The sequence below is a fragment of the Onychostoma macrolepis genome, chromosome 10 (assembly GCF_012432095.1).
Source record: "Onychostoma macrolepis isolate SWU-2019 chromosome 10, ASM1243209v1, whole genome shotgun sequence".
NCBI classification, from domain to species: Eukaryota; Metazoa; Chordata; class Actinopteri; order Cypriniformes; family Cyprinidae; genus Onychostoma; species Onychostoma macrolepis.
In genome coordinates, this window is record NC_081164.1 from 10,942,384 (window position 1) to 10,963,925 (window position 21,542).

The 21,542-nt window shown below is 39.5% G+C and overlaps 1 protein-coding gene across 12 annotated transcripts in view; it reads left to right on the forward strand.

Annotated features, from left to right (window-relative positions):
• The window catches only part of auts2a (activator of transcription and developmental regulator AUTS2 a), a 370,676-nt gene that overhangs the window by 334,371 nt on the left and 14,763 nt on the right, over positions 1-21,542 (forward strand). For 8 of the 12 annotated variants that reach the window (XM_058788533.1, XM_058788537.1, XM_058788540.1 and 5 more), the window contains 4 exons: positions 17,369-17,903; positions 18,732-19,009; positions 19,211-19,449; positions 21,027-21,071. In XM_058788533.1, coding sequence (XP_058644516.1) covers positions 17,369-17,903; positions 18,732-19,009; positions 19,211-19,449; positions 21,027-21,071 — 1,097 coding nt within the window. Of the gene's footprint in view, positions 1-5,002; positions 5,122-17,368; positions 17,904-18,731; positions 19,010-19,210; positions 19,450-21,026; positions 21,072-21,542 lie in introns of those variants that run through there. The other 4 variants (XM_058788541.1, XM_058788538.1, XM_058788543.1 and 1 more) reach the window with 3 other exon arrangements.

Here is a 21,542-nt window from a genome sequence, read left to right on the forward strand (position 1 = left end):
ATAACAGCAACACACATTTTAATTAATGAACAGTTTAAATAAATTATTTTTTTATGACTGCCGTATTCACAAGTATTTTCCAAGCAAATTAAGTGCACGTTTTTATCATGTGTAAAATTACTGATTAACATGGCGGATAAAAGCAGCTTGTTTTTTTACACCAACAATATACTATAGGCGTAGTACTTACAAGAACACAGGTGATTTTTCAAACTTGATGTACTGCTGTGGTAGGCCAGTTTCAAATCGCATATTTGGCACACTGCCTTTGTCTTGTCCTCACTCAATTTAAAGTGCTCCTACACTGCTGAGGTCTTCTGCATTTTTGTCTTCCCTTCCAGACGAACTGAATCATGACATTCACTTAAGGGCGATTCATATTCAAGCGCGAATGAGAACCGTTTCGCGGGGGATGCCAGGGGTTCGGGGGGGAAAAAAGAAATATTCGAATCTCAAAACTGAAAATCAAATGCCAACCCACCGAACGAATAATTGAATATTCTGGTCCAGCTCTAAACAAGCCCGCCACAAATAAATCAACGTATGGGAAACACTGTGGTTACAGGATTGCGAAATATATCATGTCTTTTTCCTTATGTGCTTAAATGCCTAAAGCATTTGAACCCCGGTAATCGCTGCTTGCAGCCATATTTAATGTCTTTCTATATATTCCTACATACAGTAATATTTATATTTAAATATATTAATATAAAAATGGGCAAAACTGTTTGTGTGTGTGTATATACTGTACACATAGAATTGGTCTAAAGTTAGAGTTCGAAGCATCTTGGAAAAAAAAAATTTTTTCCAAAAATTTGGATATATGCAAATTGTATAATATCCAAGGTAAACATTTCTTGTAATTGTGCAGTTAATTTTCATATTGTATTTTCAAAACGTTTTGGAATATTTGTCCTCTCCCCAAATTTGTCACTACTGAAACACAGTAATAATAATTTAATAAGAAGGGTTATGTTGACCTATTAAGATTTTGCTTATATCTATTGTAAATCGATAACAATTAAAATTTTAACAATATTTCAAGTAGGGCTGGGTGGTATATCGAGTTTGTACGATATATTGATATATTTTTTATAAGCGGCACGGTATGAAGCAATACTGTTAATATCGATATAGGCTACAGTAGTTTGATACAAGAGCATCTGAAAAAATATCTAGGGAGGACACAGACTGAACTGCTGCGGAGAAAGTGCATAATACAATTTGTTCTAAACATGTGACAAGCTTTATATGAAGGGCTTTAAAAAAAACTTGTATATAGTAGCCTATAGTTTATAGTTTAAGTTTAAAGCAGCTCTCGCTTGCCCCGTCAGATGCTCTGACAGAAAGGCTGCTTGTGCCGCTGACAGAGATGTGCTGTTTTCGTTAATGCATAACTTACATTTCACAGGTATTTTCTCCATCTGTAAATGTTAGAAAGCCATGGAAATATTTCCATGTTGCTGTCAGAAGTGCATGAGCCTTCTGCTTTGCGATTCTCCGCTAAACTTGACAGACTTCATTGAACGAGCACGCATGCACGCCAAACAGACGCACAATGTAATAGGAGCGCAATAATTCAGATTTTGCTGAAATATTTGTAATTGGACAATAAATGTGACATATGTAGAATTTTAAACCTACAGGTAAGTGTATTTGTATGATAACACTAACTGTAAAGTTTAATGGGGTAATCAAAATAGCCTTTTTACTCAATTAGTCTATGCTTTTTTATTATTTTCATTTTTAGTTTAGTAAATTTAACTTCTGCTTTAAAAGCTTTATTTTTGTTTTTAGATTGCAATGTTAGAATGTAATGTGATTTTAACTCTTTTTTGCACATAATATATGCCTACATGCTTACGTTCACTTTATTTGTTTAATCCAAATACAGAATACCGAGATATATACCATATACCGCAAATCAGCCAAAAAATACAGAGATATGAATTTTTGCTCATATCGCCCAGCCCTAATTTCAAGTGAAATTTGAGATTTCTTGTATTTTGAGTCCAAAAAGTTGATCATACTGATTTCAAAGTTAAGGATTCATTAGTTTGAATATACGCTGAACCAAAAACTATCATAACATCTTAGCTGATAATTCAGTATACTTTATTTTTGACAAAACATTCCATGTTTCGATAGTGACAACACATTTTCGGTAGTGACAGTAATGCTTTGGTAGCGACCACATCACATTACAGAATTTTAACTTGCATACTAAATACTACTAAAACATACTAAAATACTAAAAAAATAGCATATCTGTACTAAAATGTAGTTTATTTCCCCCAAATATGAGGATTATGTGTTTGCTTTTGTCACTAACGAAACAATGATGACATGTTTTGGTAGTGACTGTTTCAGTAGTGACAATTCTATGGGATAACACCCAAAAAAACAAAGATGTCACAGTGACAATTTTAGGCACTTTTGAAATTTACTCAAAGATGCTAATCAGCACATAGTTAGCTAGCACAGTTCTGAACAGTGGTATACATATAAAAACTAGGGTAAATGTACCCATTAAGCACACTTCCATTTTTGAGATCAGATTATAAAAAGAAAAAACAATTTATTATCCTACTTGATGTCTTAACCAATTGATGTGTTTGTTCCTACATACCTCCTGTAATTTCAAGTCAATCGGACCCTTGCACACTGAGGTATGGGTCTCCATGTGTTCACACTATCTGGCGGCCATTTTGAAAGCTGTCTAAAAACTTTCACCATAAGAGGAGCCCCTTAAATGTGTGTTTTTTTAGATGTTTAAGCTTTTATTTTGAGTAAGTTTCACTACTTATTGTAAAATTAAGAGATTATTGTTCAGACTTTTGCATATTATACCCTGGAACTTGGATGTGGGAAATAATTACATTAGATCCAAAAGATAGTTTTAGCAACACAGCGCAGATGCTACAGAACACATTTAGCTAACTAGCTGTATAAGATTGTGTGCTACGCTATCATATTACTTCACAGGCATTACTGGCTTGTACTTTTACATCCATAATATTATAAATTGACAGTTTGTTGCTGGTCTGTCGTTTTACAGTGCTGTAATTTTTAAGGATTTCATATTATTGTACGGTGAGCTTAAAGGGTGCACTACTATTAAAATCACACAGCTTCAGTGTGACATCAATAAGAAAAAGTATAATTTCATAGATATTGTTAATAATAGTTGTTCATATTAAAATATGTATGAACTTAATACATGACCTAGACTATTTATTTAGCAAAAATCCTGTCATTTTAATAAATATTACATGAAATTTATTAAAAATAGTTGCTGCTCCAATTAAGCTCAGTGTGCTCTCTTTAAGCTCCTCCACATTGAAAGTCTATGTAAATACTTCATAAACAGACTTTAAATATTAACTGATGGTTGTCACTTTAAGTTAAGTTAAGTTAATCGATTTTCTATGGATTCTGTCAACTCAAATCTGCAGATTGGTTCTGATCTTTGGCAACTAGCATCAACTTCTCCAGACTGTAAATCTGTTGAAAATCGGGACAAAAATTGTGTAGTGTATTCCAGCCATAAGAGACTATAGATAAGTTGACATCAATTCAATAAGAGACTTCATAATGAGGTTAGTTTCTGTGTTCTTCCCCATGAATTAAATGTTTTATTGGTTTGTTTTATTTGATTTTTGAATGTGTTACTTAGCTGAACGTGGACTAGTCTAGATGTTGCAATGTGCTTAGATGACACTTCATTATGAATATATAACTGATCAACTTCAATGCCTTGTTGATTGATTTTAGTGTTCTGTTGTTCTTTTTTTGTGATTGACTTTGTACCTTCAAAAAAAAAAAATGTTTTACAATTATTCTTTAAAAATATTCCTTAAAATAAATAAGAATTTTTAATAAAACATGTTGTGAGCTTAATGGGAACAGGGGTGTGCTTAAAGGGTACAAAAATGTTCACACACAGCCAGCCAGCACAGCCAGACTTTTTGAATTTAATGATGTAGATCTTAATTGAAATGCTTTTGTCATTTAAAATAAAAATTAAATATTTTTTTGTGTGAGAGATTAATATTTTATTTTAGCATAACTTTTTGTACTGAAACCAATATCTTGTGCACTAAAAATGTCTTAATGTAGATTTTGGTGAGCTTAATAGGTACGTTTACCCTAAATATTACGGAATAACTCCCAAAAAAGTGTGCTTAATTGCAGAAAAATGGTGTTCGGTAGCAACGTTCCTTAAAGTTACACATAGATTTTTCAGATTTTGAACACATTTAAGTCAAAATGATTGGACCTATCTACTCACACCTTGTAGCTATGAGAGAGGGGGACACAGGAATATTTCCTGATCATAAATTTATAGGTTTAGTTAAAATCAGTCTTGGAAGTGTCGGTAGTGACATGAAAAATGAGGGACACATTTTTTTACATAAAGTTTCATAAATTACAAAGAAAATATAAAAAATATTTTTTTGAACTTCACTTTTTAAAACAATCAAAAAGATACTTTTAAAAACAACAATGGAAAAAAATACAAACATTTTTTCAATATCATTTTCATAAGGATAGTTCAGGATAGTCACCTCCCAATTGAAAGTACCCAATAAATTATGATTTTATATTAAGCTTACTAATATGTTAAATATTATTGTGGGTTTCAATAGATAATAGAAGGATCTTAATAAATATCTAAGATTTGAATACTTTTAATGTGTTTTTTGGTTGCGGGACAGCAGTTTGCACCAATTCTGTAGAATGGCCTATATATATATATATACCTTACCTGTTGTATCAAACACCAATTGTCATCTGTTGTGTTGGCCAACATTTATTTTTGTGTGTGTACGCGCCCAGTGGGTTTGTTATTAGTCTCTGTAGGTGATGTCATTCTAACTGTTCTTCGCTGTGTGTCAGGTCCTTCCCTCTCTCCAGCAATAGCTGTTACCCTGCTGTCTTCAAAGCACTCACACACTCTGATCCCCACCTCCTTAAACACTATGGTACAACCCACTGGGTTAAATCACTCACCGCTGGGGCCAAATTAAGCTGTGTGTGTCTTTCAACCACTGCACAGGACACTAGTTATATGGCAGGGCAAAACAGCCATCACATGCAGCAGGTGGACCTGCTAGATGGGTAGGTGTGTGTGTGTGTGTTTGTGTGTGTATGAATATATCTCTGCTGGTGTGTTCCTTTATGATTCTGAGTTTAGAGCTACTTCATTAGTTGATGAATCACTGAAATAGCAGCAAGGAGATAGGGTGATGGAAAGACTCTGACTTCCGTTCCATTCAGTTACTGACAGTAAACAGGTGTCTTGTAATCCTTTTTGTAGAATAAGCAGGGTGTATATATCAGTTATGGTGTGCTCGCCATCTGCTAGTGTGAAAGTGTGTGTGTATGCTTTGAACACTACAACTGCAACAGGATCTTGCCGCAACTGTCTCACTTTTTACAGTGGGCATCTGTTCGACATAATTCTCTATTAAAATCTTTGTTAACTACAAGGTCACATGGAGACTCACAGTTCAGGTTTGGTTTCTCAGTGGATGCTGACTTGTTAAAAGCAGCAGATATTTACAGTCCTGCCTGCATTTACCCACTGCATTAGTTACCTGCTTTTTTAGAAAGAGGGTTTGTTTAACAGAGAATGTCTGTGAGAAGTCTAGACTGATAAATATGGGTGTTTTTTTTTTGTTTGCATGTGACCTCTGATGTGTCAGATAAATTCTAAGGGTCGAACTAAAATGTGCTTTCAAGGTCATAGATAGTGTGAATTTCTTATCCTTGGTCTAGACATTAAAATATAGCCTAAATGTTGTGCTCGCTGACAGAAGGCGTGCAGCTAAAATAGGAAGGTGTAGTGCTGATAGACAGGACTTTGACTCCCTCATCACCTCTTTGTCTCTTTTCGTTTTCCATGAGTGTGTAAGTCTTCTCAGAGGCTGACTGTGCTGCTGGTGTTTTGTCTATGTTCCGGCATGTTTACATCAGTATTCACTATCACTGCAGCTGCTCTTTGAACAGCTGAATCATTTGCATTTCACAGTCAGATGTAACAATTTCCCTTCATTCAAAACAAATTACAGTGCTATAATTTTGTGAATTTTGTGAACACTCAAGTATAGTCTTAGCTTGGTATGCTAGGCTTGTCAGAATAAATGGCTGATTTAGTGTATGATGGACAGAAGTTCAGTCCGCTCAGTATATTATTCTCTTATGTACCTGTGTATCACTTGTTCAGCTGTTAAACACTGAAAATGAGTCTTTCTACAATCTGGAAAACATTAAGCATAACTTTGAAGTGAATATAAATTGCTGTTTGCATTTTACTTAATGTGATGTATGTCTAAGTGAAACCGGGCGTTCAACAACAGGACAGAAATGTATTTTATCCATCAGGAATTTAATTGATCATAAAAAATTCTAGCAATTCCCAGGTGAAGTCAGACCAAGTTGCCAAAACAAAGCTATTTAGCTGTTGGTTAACATAATTAATTAGCTTGTGTGGCCTCAATGATGTCAGTGGTCTGTACTTCTGTCCCTCAGCTTTATTTTTATCCAGGGTCAGATTAAATATGGGTTTTATACAGACTCACGTGAAAAACATCAGTGACATCAGTGACTGATGAAAAAAGACTGAGTAATGCCTTTTCCTTAAGTGACTCTATACACTTGCACCAAGTGTGTTAACACCCCTCTGGGTTGTGTGTGTGTTTGTGTGTGTGTGTAACACATTCCCAGTTGCTGTCAGAGCATTCTCTGGTTTCAATGTGTGCACATGATCTCAGTCCTCAGGGATATATAAAGATTTGTTCTCAGAGGGATCAACACTGTCCTCACCATGGATGAAATCTATCCTTCTGCCAGAGCCTAACCAACCTCTATCTTACACACACACACACAGACTCCTTAACATACTCTGACATGTAGCTCCTCCATGGGCCCCATGATCAGAGAGAAAATTTGAGAAAGACACAGAGGATGTGTTTCAAAACCTGCTGACATGGTTGCCTAGACTTTTGGCCATCACAGGCATGTTCAGACTAACTAGACTCAAATCTGATACATTGAGACGTGATATCTCACAAACATTCACAGGGGTGCTAAAAAGCAAGTGTTCAACAGAGACAGAAAGCAAATGTAGTAACAACAGCAGGAGCTTGTCAGCTTGGAGCAGAGGCAGTGAAAAGCGACGTGTGACAGAGTGAATGAGGTGTGTGTGAGAATGAGCTGACGGTAATGTGTTTGTGAGGGTGGGATGGTAGTAGTAGTTGTGTGTGTGTTCTCAGGGCCCCGGGGGAGCAGTGTGTCTGTCACAAGTGCTTAGAAAAACATCTCTGTGTTAATCACAGTAATTACAGCAGATTGACCAGCTTTAAACAGCGGCGGCAGCAGTTACCACCTTAGCCATCTGTGGGAGACGAACCCTCACACATCCACTCAACTGAACAATCACACAGATTCACCCACATCTATAAAAGCAACAAACGCAGCACAAGGTGTTGAGTGCAGAGTGAATTGTGACACTAAATGGGCGGCCAATATAAACACCCAGACATCTGCTGTCGTGTTTGCTCAGTCTCCTCAAAAATGTCCCATGTATGCTCAGAATGGCATGTTGGGTTTAGTTTGTTTGTCTCTTGTGAATCTGTATGCCAGTTGATTTCCTCATTTAGATTATCGCTGGCATGATCTCACATGATATCCATGAGGCTCTTCTATTTACAAACATGCTTTTATTGGTCCATTACACTACCTGTCATTATACGACCGTTCTCCAGCTGTGTCAGTCACTGATTTAAAAAGGATAACTAGAATAACTATCTACAGCCCTGTTTCATGCTGTTAGGATGGAGTCCCTGAGTATTTGCAGCATTAGCTCACTCTGATATTGAATGCGTAATGAAGACTCCTGGGTCAGCAGCCTGCCTGAGTGTGTTATTTCAGCCTAAAGGTTAAGAGGCGGATTGGCCTGTCTGTCATTACAGTGATTGATTATGGCTGTGAGCTTGGCTCGATCAGGGACCAAGAGTGATCTCCTTCCACTAAAGTGTAAATAAATATCGCCTCTGCAATATTTGGATGATGTAGTTGCTGGTATACTGTTAACCGCAACCAACATCTCACAACATCATAAAAATGTGAGACAGACACAAGGGCCAAAATCTAATCTGGACAAATCAACACTTTTTTCTGTATTTTTGTTCTGTTTTGCCAGTTTGCCAATATTTTCTATCTTTCTCCCACCTAGGCCTAGTTGTGCAAGTAACAGCGGTTTTCTGCATTTATGTGTGTGTATGTAATTGGCATGGGGATAATGTGGTGGCTTGCCTTTGTTTGTGTATGATCTTGCATGTGTACATCACAGATGTGGCCACTGTCAGCTGGGATTAGTCTGTCAGCACCTCAGTCACAGTTGTGTTAGCATTCCCTCTCCCTACCCTCAGTTCATATTTAAAGCCATAGTATATTAGCTTTCCATCTGCTGAAAATGTTAAATGTGTTTCTGTGTGCAGGAGCTGGCAGTTTCATTTTATTGCATCACCTGCAGCTGTGCTCTCAAATCAGTGTTTTACTGTTGATTACATCAAGCGATGTTCTTTTAAATGGCCCTGTTAACAGGTTTGGTTTTTTTCCAAACACCTGCTCTGAACACCTAGCACAGGTGCACCGTTACTGTAGTATGAGCATGTCAGCTGTTGAGTTCAGCAGCTTCTTATTGCATAATGACATCCTCTTTAGTTAGGAATTTCTGCCTTAAGCTAATCTATTTGTGATGCAAGATGTTTACTCTGGTATTAGGAGAGATAAAGTCATTGATGAGAAATGAGAGGCTTCAAAGACAATAAGAATAGCCCACTGCTGCTGTCATCATCAGGTTTGAGCCGGTTAAAGTTGTTAATCTCTGAAACATGAAGATGTGAGGCTGCATGCTTGTTGCTACTGCATTGTTTCAGCCATGGCTTTGAAGCTGCCCTCTGTGGTCCTTGCATCATCTTTCTGTAAAGCCCCCTGTCCCCGCTTCTGCTCCGAGTGATCACAAATAGTCACGTCTAAGCTGTTACCAGCGGGCTGAAGTCTCAGCTCAGCTGATTTGACAGTAAAACGGCCGTCAGGCGGAGAAGACGTGCAGGGCTGTCAGTTACAATGAAGGGAAGAGTTTAACACAGGCCTGGGGGCACTGAGGGGGAAGGCCCCATATCCCCAGACCTCATCTCTGGCTTGACAGGAGTATGTGGGCTATTTCAGGGCGGAAGGGATGTAGACGTGTCAGGATGCCTGAAGCCCAGTGTAAAAGCATGACTGGCATTTGCCAGAAGGATAGGTTACCAGCTTAGTACATACCACCCAGGGAGGCCCAGTAAGTATCCTGGTATAAGTATCAGGGCTCCAGACTGTGACCAAATGGTTGCAGTTTGCAACTTTTTTCTGCCTGTGCAACAAAATTTTGTGTGTGTGATGTTCAGTCAAGCGCTGCCATTTCTGTTGCATATGTGAAACATCAAATGGCAATCGAAACTGAAAGCATAACGAAAACGCACTACTTGTTTGAACTGCACAGAGCTTAGAGTGTAGAGCCTGGTTTATACTTATGTATGGGTTATACTTGATGCGTCAGCAGGAGAATGACGCAAATATTGAGGAAACGACGGATGGTTTTCATGCTAAAGTAAAGTAAAAGGCTGGTTCTTAAACCAGAGAAGGTGAACATGTTGGTATTACTGCGGGGGAAAAAACATGCAAGCACGGTCACCGTCAGCAAGTTTAGTTTTACTTTTCTCTTTGCTAAACGTTCTGTAAATTATTAGTCGCCATATAATGCAGCATGTGGTGTATGCCATGCCTCATCTTATTCGTTTTTGTTAATAAGCGTTTTGTAAGCTAGTTTGTCATTGTATCTTACTGTTTTATTGTTGTTGTGCTTTTTAATTAAGAGTAATAATGAATCCATCTTTTGTTTTAGTCTTAAAAAGTGAAAGGTGTATACTGCCCTACAAAGGCAAAAGACCTTAGTGTGAAACTGAGAAAAATTTTAAAGTTTAAAGTTTTTTTATTTGTCCAGCCAAATTAATTATAGGTAGGACACTGGAAATTTGGCAATTCAATGTTTTAGTAATGAAAATATCTTGATTTTTATCCCTATTTTGAAGTTACTGTACTCTGCCTTGGCGGACTAAAAGTTAAACGTGAGTGGATACCATTTTGCAACCAATTTATATACTATGCTCAGTAATGTTTTTTTGTTGTTGTTGTTGTTTTTTATTGTTTATTTATTGTAGAACAAAGCCAGCATACATGGCTTACAATAACTATATACAAGCCATGGAGGAAAAAACACTCTAGGGTGACAAGCCACATTTATACACTCAGTCATGTTAATGAATGCTAGACATCTAGGGTTGGGTACCGTTCACATTTAGAAGCGGTACGGTACCGGTACCCAACGGTACCTTTTTTCGGTACTTTACTCTCGGTGTAATAACAAAAACATTTGTTATTACACAAAACAAAAACAAGTCCAAAACTCTCAATTTCAACATTGTGAACAATAGGACCCTACGATTTTTTTTCTTTTTTGTTCTTCCAGAAATTCTTGTTTTATTTTTTCTGATAATCAAATGAAGGTATGAAACATTGATTTATTTTTAATCACATCAAAATGAAACCCTTTTATTTTTTGGCAAACAAACAGAGGTTTACTGTTAAAATTAATACATGGTAGAAAAATTGTGTGAATATACCTTTTAAAAATATAGCAAAAATAATAATTGTATTTTTTTCTACAATTAAGTGGTTAATGTGGTTGTAATAATTATTTTTATCATTTAATTGTTTTATTTAAATTTGTCACTAAATAGACTATATAAAGACGTACATTATACTGTACAAAAGTAATACAAGAGTAATATATTTCTGTTACGTTAAACCACACTTTTATTTTGGCAGGTTGCCGTGTGTGTATACAGTATGATAGGATGCTAGTTTTCTCAAATGAAACGGTAAAATTCTCATGAAGTGACTCTCACAGCCTGTAAGTTCATGTTCATGTTGTCATGTAGTGAGATGCAGAGTCCGAAAATCACAGCGAGTTCACGTGTGCTTCAGTATTTGTGTAGTAAACAAAACCACGTCTCCGCCATTCATACATAGCCTACCAAGGCTAGCGGAACATGCAGGATTCATATGTAAACCCTCTTTAATATTCACATACACTAGTTCATATCGCGATTCAAATTAAGTGACAGACATTCTTTTATTCATCCAAAACTTGACGAATTCCGTGGCATTCCGCACTATAGAGTAAATTCCGTTTTTATGAATGGACTCCGCCATCCTGTCCGCATTTTTGCGGAAACCATATGACCCTAGAAATGTAAGCACACTTCAGAACATTTCGGTTTGCCCTGTGTTGTGTGTTAAAGAGTTGCAGGGGTGACAAGTCACAGGGTCTCTCTCTCTGTCTCGTATGCGCCCAAATGCGTTCTCAGGTACCGAAATTTGGTACCGAATGATTTAATGTGAATCGATACTCGGTAGTACCGACGCAATTCGGTCCGTACCCTTAAAAGTACCGAGTTCGGTACCCAACTATATAGACATAACATAATTGCTTTTATATTGACTTGAATGGAAATAGCCTAACCTAAAAGAACGACTCGTGGATTGATGTGAACACCATCAAGCAGGAATGCTTAGAATGCTTGTGAATTAAACATCTCCGGCGATGTTTGTTGCCATGGATTGATTTTATCGGGTTACAAGGTAAGGTGATGCTACGGCATTCTAGTCCACATGCGTCCAACTAGAAGCGACAGCCTGGTGAATGAGTTGCATTATAAAAAGGAAAAAATAATTATTAAAAAAAAAATATTTAAAAGTTATTCATGATTATGTATTGCTGCCAAGGAATACAATGCTTTGTTATATGGATCTGTTCGGTAGATCGCGATCTATAATTTGTTTGTCTAATAAAGTGCTTCAGATCAGATGTATGAAAGTATACAAGTTACACCGTAATTAAAAACGCGGCAGCCTTTAATGGTCAGTAAAACAAAGGGAGAACACCTTATAACTCCAAGCCGGCACCATAACTTCATATTGGCGCACGGCTAAACAAAGGAAGAACGCCATAACTCATTTTGAGCATTCCAAACAAAGTGAAAGCCGTAACTGGTGTTATACGGTGTTCTGCCTTGGTTTCTCTGGGGCTTTTTGAAGTTATGGTTAAGACGACCCATTATTTTCTCAGAAAAACAACGAAATTGACTCAAGATACTTATGCACATGATAAAGGATATCTTGAATGTCCCAAAAATATCAATAACTCATTTTCGACCAAAATCGAAGTTACGGTCTTTTGCCTTTGCACGGCAGTATAGATGTATGTAAGCAAAACAGACAATTATCTTTTCTTTTAAACCGTGGCAACAAGATCGCGAATTCGAAAGCAAAAGCATCCGAAGCCCAGCTTATAACATAGCAACAGAGGGACACCCGTTCACAAAATTTAAATCACAAATAATACTACTGATGAAAAAGAATCGGTTGAATGTTAACCACTTTAATTTCCATATAACTGTAAACTATGACAAAAGTTCATCATCATGCATTGATTAATCCCATGTTGTAGCGCAAAAAAATTTTTTAATTGTGACCAAATCATGTGTTTGTGCGACGAACTGAGAAAGTTAGTCGCAAAAGAGCGACCAGTGGGAAGAATGAGCCTGGAGCCCTGAGTATACTTACAAATGACAGCGCGCAAGCTTATTTAGAGAGGCAGAATTCAAAGCACTTTGAATTGAACTTTGTTCACTTAAATGTTCGTGCTGGTTTTTGTGCAGAACTGCATCAAGTAGTCAAATTCAGTCTAATAGTGATTGGGTTGGCTGGATGACTAGTCAACTAGTCTGTTTTAAGGAAGAACAGGCCTAGATGTAAGCCTTTTTTGATGGCAGTGAGCATTTAAATGCTCTGATTATATACCCAGAGACTCCTAAAATCAATGCATCAGCACTATCTAAATGAAATCCATTTCTCTCTCACACATACATTCATACTTGCGCTCATCGATATTCTTGCCTGTGCCTTAATTATTTCTCAGTTTAATAAAAGCACTTTTTGAAAATTGCAAAATAATGCATTTGAATTTGAACTGCCTGGGTAAATTTCTTTGAGATAAACCTTATGGATGGACAATTTTAATAGCTATATCTTGGTAAGCTTCCATGTAAGTATTTTGGTAGAGATGTGGGTTCAATTTACCACAAATTTTGGATAGTATGAAAGATGACTTTTGAACTCGGCACCAATCCATGTGAACGAGGAACCATGGTACAGTTTGTAGATGCTGTGAATACAATCTTGAAGTAGCTGCTATTTATCAAACATATTTTGCATCCTTAGTGATGAAGTGTGAAAGAAGAGGGAAGATAAAAATTTTAATTGGTTTGGCCACCTTTTGTGCACTGTTTCTTTAATTGACATATAATATAAAAAAACTTATTGAGTTTATGTTTTTACATAATTGCCATGTTATTAAACAGAATTAATATGTTTGAGTCAACATTGTGGCCTCACCCCAGATGTCTCATGTTTAGCTCCTTTTTAGACATGATTTGGCTTAATACATCCTAATTTTTTCAGTATATACAGTGGGTACGGAAAGTATTCAGACCCCCTTAAATTTTTCACTCTTTGTTATATTGCAGCCATTTGCTAAAATCATTTGTTCATTTTTTTTTCCTCATTAATGGACACACAGCACCCCATATTGACAGAAAAACAGAATTGTTGACATTTTTGCAGATTTATTAAAGAAAAACTGAAATATCACATGGTCCTAAGTATTCAGACCCTTTGCTCAGTATTTAGTAGAAGCACCCTTTTGATCTAATACAGCCATGAGTCTTTTTGGGAAAGATGCAACAAGTTTTTCACACCTGGATTTGGGGATCCTCTGCCATTCCTCCTTGCAGATCCTCTCCAGTTCTGTCAGGTTGGATGGTAAATGTTGGTGGACAGCCATTTTTAGGTCTCTCCAGAGATGCTCAATTGGGTTTAAGTCAGGGCTCTGGCTGGGCCATTCAAGAACAGTCACGGAGTTGTTGTGAAGCCACTCCTTCGTTATTTTAGCTGTGTGCTTAGGGTCATTGTCTTGTTGGAAGGTAAACCTTGGCCCAGTCTGAGGTCCTGAGCACTCTGGAGAAGGTTTTCGTCAGGATATCCCTGTACTTGGCGCATTCATCTTTCCCTCGATTGCAACCAGTCGTCCTGTCCCTGCAGCTGAAAAATACCCCACAGCATGATGCTGCCACCACCATGCTTCACTGTTGGGACTGTATTGGACAGGTGATGAGCAGTGCCTGGTTTTCTCCACACATACCGCTTAGAATTAAGGCCAAAAAGTTCTATCTTGGTCTCATCAGACCAGAGAATCTTATTCAGGTGTTTTTTAGCAAACTCCATGCGGGCTTTCATGTGTCTTGCACTGAGGAGAGGCTTCCGTCGGGCCACTCTGCCATAAAGCCCCGACTGGTGGAGGGCTGCAGTGATGGTTGACTTTCTACAACTTTCTCCCATCTCCCGACTGCATCTCTGGAGCTCAGCCACAGTGATCTTTGGGTTCTTCTTTACGTCTCTCACCAAGGCTCTTCTCCCCTGATACCTCAGTTTGGCCGGACGGCCAGCTCTAGGAAGGGTTCTGGTCGTCCCAAACGTCTTCCATTTAAGGATTATGGAGGCCACTGTGCTCTTAGGAACCTTAAGTGCAGCAGAAATTTTTTTGTAACCTTGGCCAGATCTGTGCCTTGCCACAATTCTGTCTCTGAGCTCTTCAGGCAGTTCCTTTGACCTCATGATTCTCATTTGCTCTGACATGCACTGTGAGCTGTAAGGTCTTATATTGACAGGTGTGTGGCTTTCCTAATCAAGTCCAATCAGTATAATCAAACACAGCTGGACTCAAATGAAGGTGTAGAACCATCTCAAGGATGATAGGAAGAAATGGACAGCACCTGAGTTAAATATATGAGTGTCACAGCAAAGGGTCTGAATACTTAGGACCATGTGATATTTCAGTTGTTCTTTTTTAATAAATCTGCAAAAATGTCAACAATTCTGTGTTTTTCTGTCAATATGGGGTGCTGTGTGTACATTAATGAGGAAAAAAAATGAACTTAAATGATTTTAGCAAATGGCTGCAATATAACAAAGAGTGAAAAATTTAAGGGGGTCTGAATACTTTCCGTACCCACTGTATTTGTTCTGTCTATTTTATTTATCACTCACTTTTAGCTAGCTTTAGAATAATAAAATCCTTAGAATTCATAGCAATGATATGCAGACTTGGAATGTAAATTCGATTTTATCTGGAAAAATGTGGATAATATCGGTTCTATTCTGTTTTCCCCTTTTGTTTATGAGAACTCTGGAGTCTGGTTTTTAGCAGCTGAATATGTTCTTTCAGAGTGGACTCACCTCAGGATAATGAGCTGTGTTTTGCTGTCCGTTGAGACCTCACCCAAGCACACTGCTCCAGGAGCCTTGTAGACCTTAATCCTGTTCAAAAACACACACACACACATATACATAAACATTGTGTGATCAGATGAGAACTTTGCAAAGTCCGCCTCCCGGTCTGTTCTACTATCTTAATAAACATCCTCCTCCACGGCTGCCATTTGGAATAAAAATCACCTCTCTTCACTCTTTTTTTGGCAAGGCGAGAGAAAGCTGCATTTGTTTGTTTCCAGGGATCAAGGAGACTTGACAAATTAACTCCCCAGGGAGGAGAAACACACTTCTCCTCCGCTCCCTGCCCGGCCCTGGAGTCTTCATTACGGGAAGAATAAGCAGTGTTTTCACTCTCCGTCTTGTTTTTTTTTTTCTTTTTTCGGCATGTTAGTACATTGAGAGAGTCGCTCCAGGGAGGAGCAGCAGAGCTCTCTGTGGTTTAGCCTTTTAGAAGAGCTTTGGATATTTTCCATCAAAAGTCTCCACAGGAAGGCCACGGTGCAGGGAAGAGAGTGAGCGAGATGGGCACCCATGCTTTTGTGTGTCTAGAAAAGAGACTGTCCTTACATGTCATGTCAGTCGTTGACGGCCTACTGGAGCTATATAATCTGAAGGGAACTCATTTATAAAAGCCCTCATTCTGACACAAACAAGTGTGAAAGGCTTTTCTTTGAGTGCTGTTAGCCCTCTCGGCCTTAAATCCAGTTATTCAGGCAGGATAAAGGGTGACTTATTGCACCCTCTGGACGGCTTGTTTCTGAGCTGGGAGGCTGAACTGCCCTTGTTTGTTAAAGTGTGCTTAGAGTGCCAGAGCCAGAGGGTATTGTGAGCTTTCACGGGTCAAATGGGGTAGCCTACATCTCTCACTTCAATGGGTATATTTTTTCGGTCTGCACATTGAAATTATCGGTCTTTGTGTGTGTGCATTTAGTTTGTTCTTTTGCGTGCATGTATATGCATACATATGAGTGTTTGTGCATACGTGTGTCTTGCCTCCCCCATGTCTCATGACAGATGTTTGACACAAACACATTCCCCAGGGGTGCCTTGTAGTCCCAGTTCATTGATCTTCATCTGGTAGAGTGCTGCAGGCCAGACTGACCCTTAATGACTGCATCACACACACTACCTCTCAGCTGCACCTGGACCTTATGCTCTGAGCTGGGCCCCGTGGGCCGCTACGCTGGGAGGCCCCTAGGCCCATGAGAGAAGGATCAGCAATCCATGGGGGTTCTGTTATAGCAGAGTCCCCAAAACCCATGGGATTCAGGCTCATTCAGCATTCCTTGCTGTGGGCGATGGAGAGGCCTGGCTGGGTGTGAAGAGATAGAAAAGACAGATGGGTGTGGTTCTCTCTGAGGCAGACAGATAAAGGAGTTATGTATGCACTGTATTCCCCCATGAGTCTTTGGTCCCAGAGAATACACTGAACCTTGGTTCACAGTCTCTTTCTCTTTCTTTCTCAATCATGGAGTGCATTTATTTGTACAATAAAACACTAATATCCGCTTTTGGGTGTGCCGGTCAGGTTTTCTTTAGACAATTTATGACCTTTCCCTAATAAAAAACATTAAGGCATTCACATGAACTTACATGTTGGCTTGTTTGGCTCTAGTTCTTCATGATGATTGTATATTAGGTCTCAGAATCAGGTTATGAGTAAGATGCATGTTTGACATGGCAGAGTTACGAATTCATTTTGCTATTTTAAAAACACCAAAGCAGCAATAAAGACCTGCCTTTCAGAGTTTCCTCAGTTTAAATTTGTTTTGTCTTAAGTCAACTGATAGACCTCTATTTCCATAATATGTTTGCATGTGAGGTTTCTGAAATACTCATTGTTTTTTTTTGCTTTTTGTCTCTTCAGTTCCAGATTTTAGCGTTGACACGCTCTCCACCAATGCCAGCCAGGAGCTGCGAGGCCTGGGCATTCCCAAGGTGTCAGGCCTAGAGCGCAGTCAAGAGAAGAGCCAGGAGACGTCCCGTGATCTCTCCTCGGCCACCCCCTCACTGGTGCCCACTTCTCATCCCAAACCTCCCCTCCCCACCCCCCTTCACGTCCAGCCGCCCCCCTCCAACCGGGGATTACCCTTGCCCCCAAGCCCAGCCCAAACCCAGCACCCTTGCCCAGAGCGTCCACTGAGACCGCTGTCACCCCCTACCACCCTGCCTCAAACCCAGGGCCAAGAGCACTCTCAGGCACCCCCAGCCCAACCTCAGCAACCACCTGAGCCTCCACCTCACCCAAGGCCACCTCGAACTCCAAGCATCTATCACCACCCCCCATCACCAGCGCTACCGACGCAGAACCCCACCCAACCTGTGCAGCACAGACCGCCTTCACGGTGCCATCCGCGCCCAATCTCGGCCTACAGCGGCAGCCTTACCCTCAACGGCCTGAGGTGAGTGGGAAACAAATGGAGTTAAATATATAAGCACAGCTTAGCAGGTAGTGTCTGTTACACTCCAGGTGTGTTACACACACTGATTGAGCAGCTGTTCAGAGCCCCAGCTCTTAAATACTGTAGCGGAACAGCGTGATTTCTGTATTAAAATGTAAAATGTATCAATCCTCCAGTAAACATGAGCCACAAATCCCTGTTTGTGTGTGAGTGTGTGTGTGCCTGTCAGCACCGCAGAGAGAACCCCAGCTGAGAGATTAGACGGTTTGATTCGTTCCCCTCCCACGTTGATGCTGCTGCTGCCTTGTAGCTGGCGGCGGCTTGTAGATAACATTTCCTCTGCTCGACTCAAGACACCCCAGTATCCCGCAGAGAAGCAGATCTTCCCCTCCCTCCACTCGCCCTTCTCCGCCATCCTTTAGATTTGTTGTGTAGTTCACCCTGCGCAGTATCTTGCCATTGGACTGCTGATGATAATTATACTTTGTGTTACTCTGTATGTGCGCAGCTTTTAATATGAATATAATTAGCATTTAAATGATTACTTAGCCTGTAAATGAGCTCTTTGTTAGATTGCGTATGACTCTGATAAATACTTTTTGCGTGTACGGCTTGGAAATCCCTCCAGGAATAACACATTCTTCAGCGCTGTATCCACAGTTTCCAGGTTTCTGAAATGGGATCCTTTTGCTAAATTTATAGCAGACGCTTTCCACTCTTAAAGCAATTTAGTGAACAAAGGAGTTTTGTGATTATAGGTTGGAAAGGGAGTTCTCTTTGTTTATACTGGCACGTTTTTACAATCGTTTATTCTCTCTTTCTTCACAGCAGCAGTCGAAGCAGCACTCCAGGGAAGCCCCCGGGCCCCTCTCCAGCCCCTCATCTGAACCATCACCAACCTGCCCCCACTGGGGCAGCAGCCTCCTTCCCCCTGCCCCTGCCAGCAAACCCCACGGCTTCGCACACCTTCCCCCCCTCCCTGCCGCCCTCCACTCTTCCTCATCACACCAATATGTTTGCGTCGCCTGCTGCTCTGCCTCCACCTCCTCCTCTCACCTCAAACACTCTGCCGGTCCCCGGACACCCAGCTGGGAGTGCCTACTCAGGTACCAATCTCTCATCCAGAGTCCTTTAATGCATAGGATAAATAAGATCAGATATTACTGCCAGCTGTTGAATCATGTAATAATTGCCAATACCAATATGGTTCTCTCTGCATTTAGATAAACACTTCTGAAAAGGGGCTCTTGTAAAGTAACTATTCAAATGTGTGTTTTTAAAACTTCTCGTATTTTTTCTTCTCCCAGAACAAGACCTTCTCCGGCAGGAATTAAACACTCGTTTCCTGGCGTCTCAGAGTGCTGATCGCGGGGCATCACTGGGCCCCCCTCCATACCTGCGGACTGAGTTCCACCAGCACCAGCACCAGCACCAGCATCAACACCAGCACACACACCAACACACACACCAGCACACCTTCACCCCTTTCCCCCACGCCATCATGCCCACGCCTGCACCGCCCATGGTGCGTACCCCAGCCAGAAATGTGAGGATAAGTGGAACACAACTTTAAAAAAAATAATAATAACAATTGTGGTGATGGATGGATGACTATTCACCTTATTTTTAACGTAAGAGCGGGAGAGGCCTTTGGTAACTTGTGCAAGGTTTCCGGTGTCATTTTCTTTTAGATATATTACCTGTACAAGAAACAGTCTATTATGCTGCTTGATATTGCAAACTGATTTTTGTGATCATATTATTTTAATGCATTATTATAATAAACACACTGGTTTATAGCGCAAATCATTTTACAGTTTACTGCTTTTCATTATTCAAGTTATTTACCTACAGAGGCTAATGAATCGGAAGTCTTGCACAATCAAAGAAGATAGTTTATTTCCGCACTGCAAAATAAGGTGGAGATGCTTGAGTGATTAAATGGATGACTGAATGTATAAAATAAATATATACACAATAAAATCAAATGCATGTATATAAGATACAGGGTTCCCACGGTCATGGAAATTTTTATGATGTGTCATTTTAATGAATTATTCAGGCCGGTTCACAAATGATGGTTTATTAGCCATCAATATGATGTGTAAAAATCCCCATTGAGTCATCAGAGATGACTGGAAGAAATCAGTGGTCAAAAACTGTGGGAATGCTGTAGGTAACTACTAAATTTGTGCATGTGTATTGCACCGACTGCTGAATTCTAAACTTGTGCAGTACAGTATGCTGATTCAGTAAACATTGGAAGTCATGGCGGTGTCTCGCTCTCTCAATTGTAACCATGTGTTTCTCTCTTGCCACAATGTGGTTTTTCTTTGTTGAAAAACTGCTGTTTTTCTCTGGCATGCTTCACCACTCTGTTCTCTGCCCTGATTTTCGAATTGGCAGTCAGAGCCACTGGGGATACATTTTTGTTCCAGCCAAGCCTTGAGAACTTAATACTAGTTTATTCATTCCCAGTTTAATGACATCATTTTGGTCTGATGGAGTTTTGACTGAGGGCTTTTGGTTGGCAGGCAGCAGAGCTGATTAGTGAGTTGAGGCTTCATACAGACGCTCCCACACAGCTCGACGGTAACCACACTGCCCACAGAGGCTTAAAAGCGGCTTTTGAACCATTCCAGACTCAAAAGACCTCTGAGAATGGCGCTCTGTTAGCTAATGAGAGTATAAAACTAGTTTGAGAGCCACATTGTTTACTCGCAAGTGGGAAACATTCTCTCTGGATCCAGATTAGACCACTCAAACCCTGTTAAATGAGCTATTTATAGGACTATTTTTAGACAGCTGAATAGCTTCTATTTGACCATTCACAGAATTGCTGAGTAATACACATTAACCTTGTCATAATTCACTGTAAATCGCAAAATGACAGCCTGAACGGGGCCAGCAGAAATAATGCAGGCCTATTTCCTGTGCTAACATTCATTAATCAGGGCAGAGACCATTTTACTGCCAACCAAACACTTTTCTGGAGAGCACATTAAAGTATTTGGTATTTGTTTTGAGCCTCATGACTCATCAAGCTATTTGTCAAGAGTAAATTGATTGTAGGCCTGAAGGACTCCTGTGTGTACTGAGCTCAGTTTCTCTTTTCTTCCACAGTTCGACAAATATCCCACTAAAGTCGACCCCTTCTACAGACACAGCGTGAGTACCTGTCATGTTTTTGGCATTTGCTGTAGTGATTTTTTTCTTCTTCCTTAGTGTAGTGGTTGTTGTCTTTTTTCATTTGTGCTCCAATAATTTAATTTCATCATACTTGGCATTCTGGGCATTTTAAGCAATAGGGGCAATAAACAATCCATCTGTAATAATATCTACAATAGGCTTTAAGTGCCTTAATGTTTTTATTAAAAAAATTCCTGCATAAAGGTATTAAGCACACATTTTATTAAAGATTTTTTTAAATATTATTATTGAAATGCCTCGCTGGTGACAGTGGGGATCTTGTTAGAGATAAAATGCATTTCATTCTACCTGCCTGTCCAACAGGTTAATGCAACTTTAATTTATTTGATCTCTGCCCTTCAATTACGGAGTCGCCATTTAGCAGTGATTCATTTTTGACACCCACCCATGAACACACACACCGCTGTAATTACATGTATTATGCAGTGC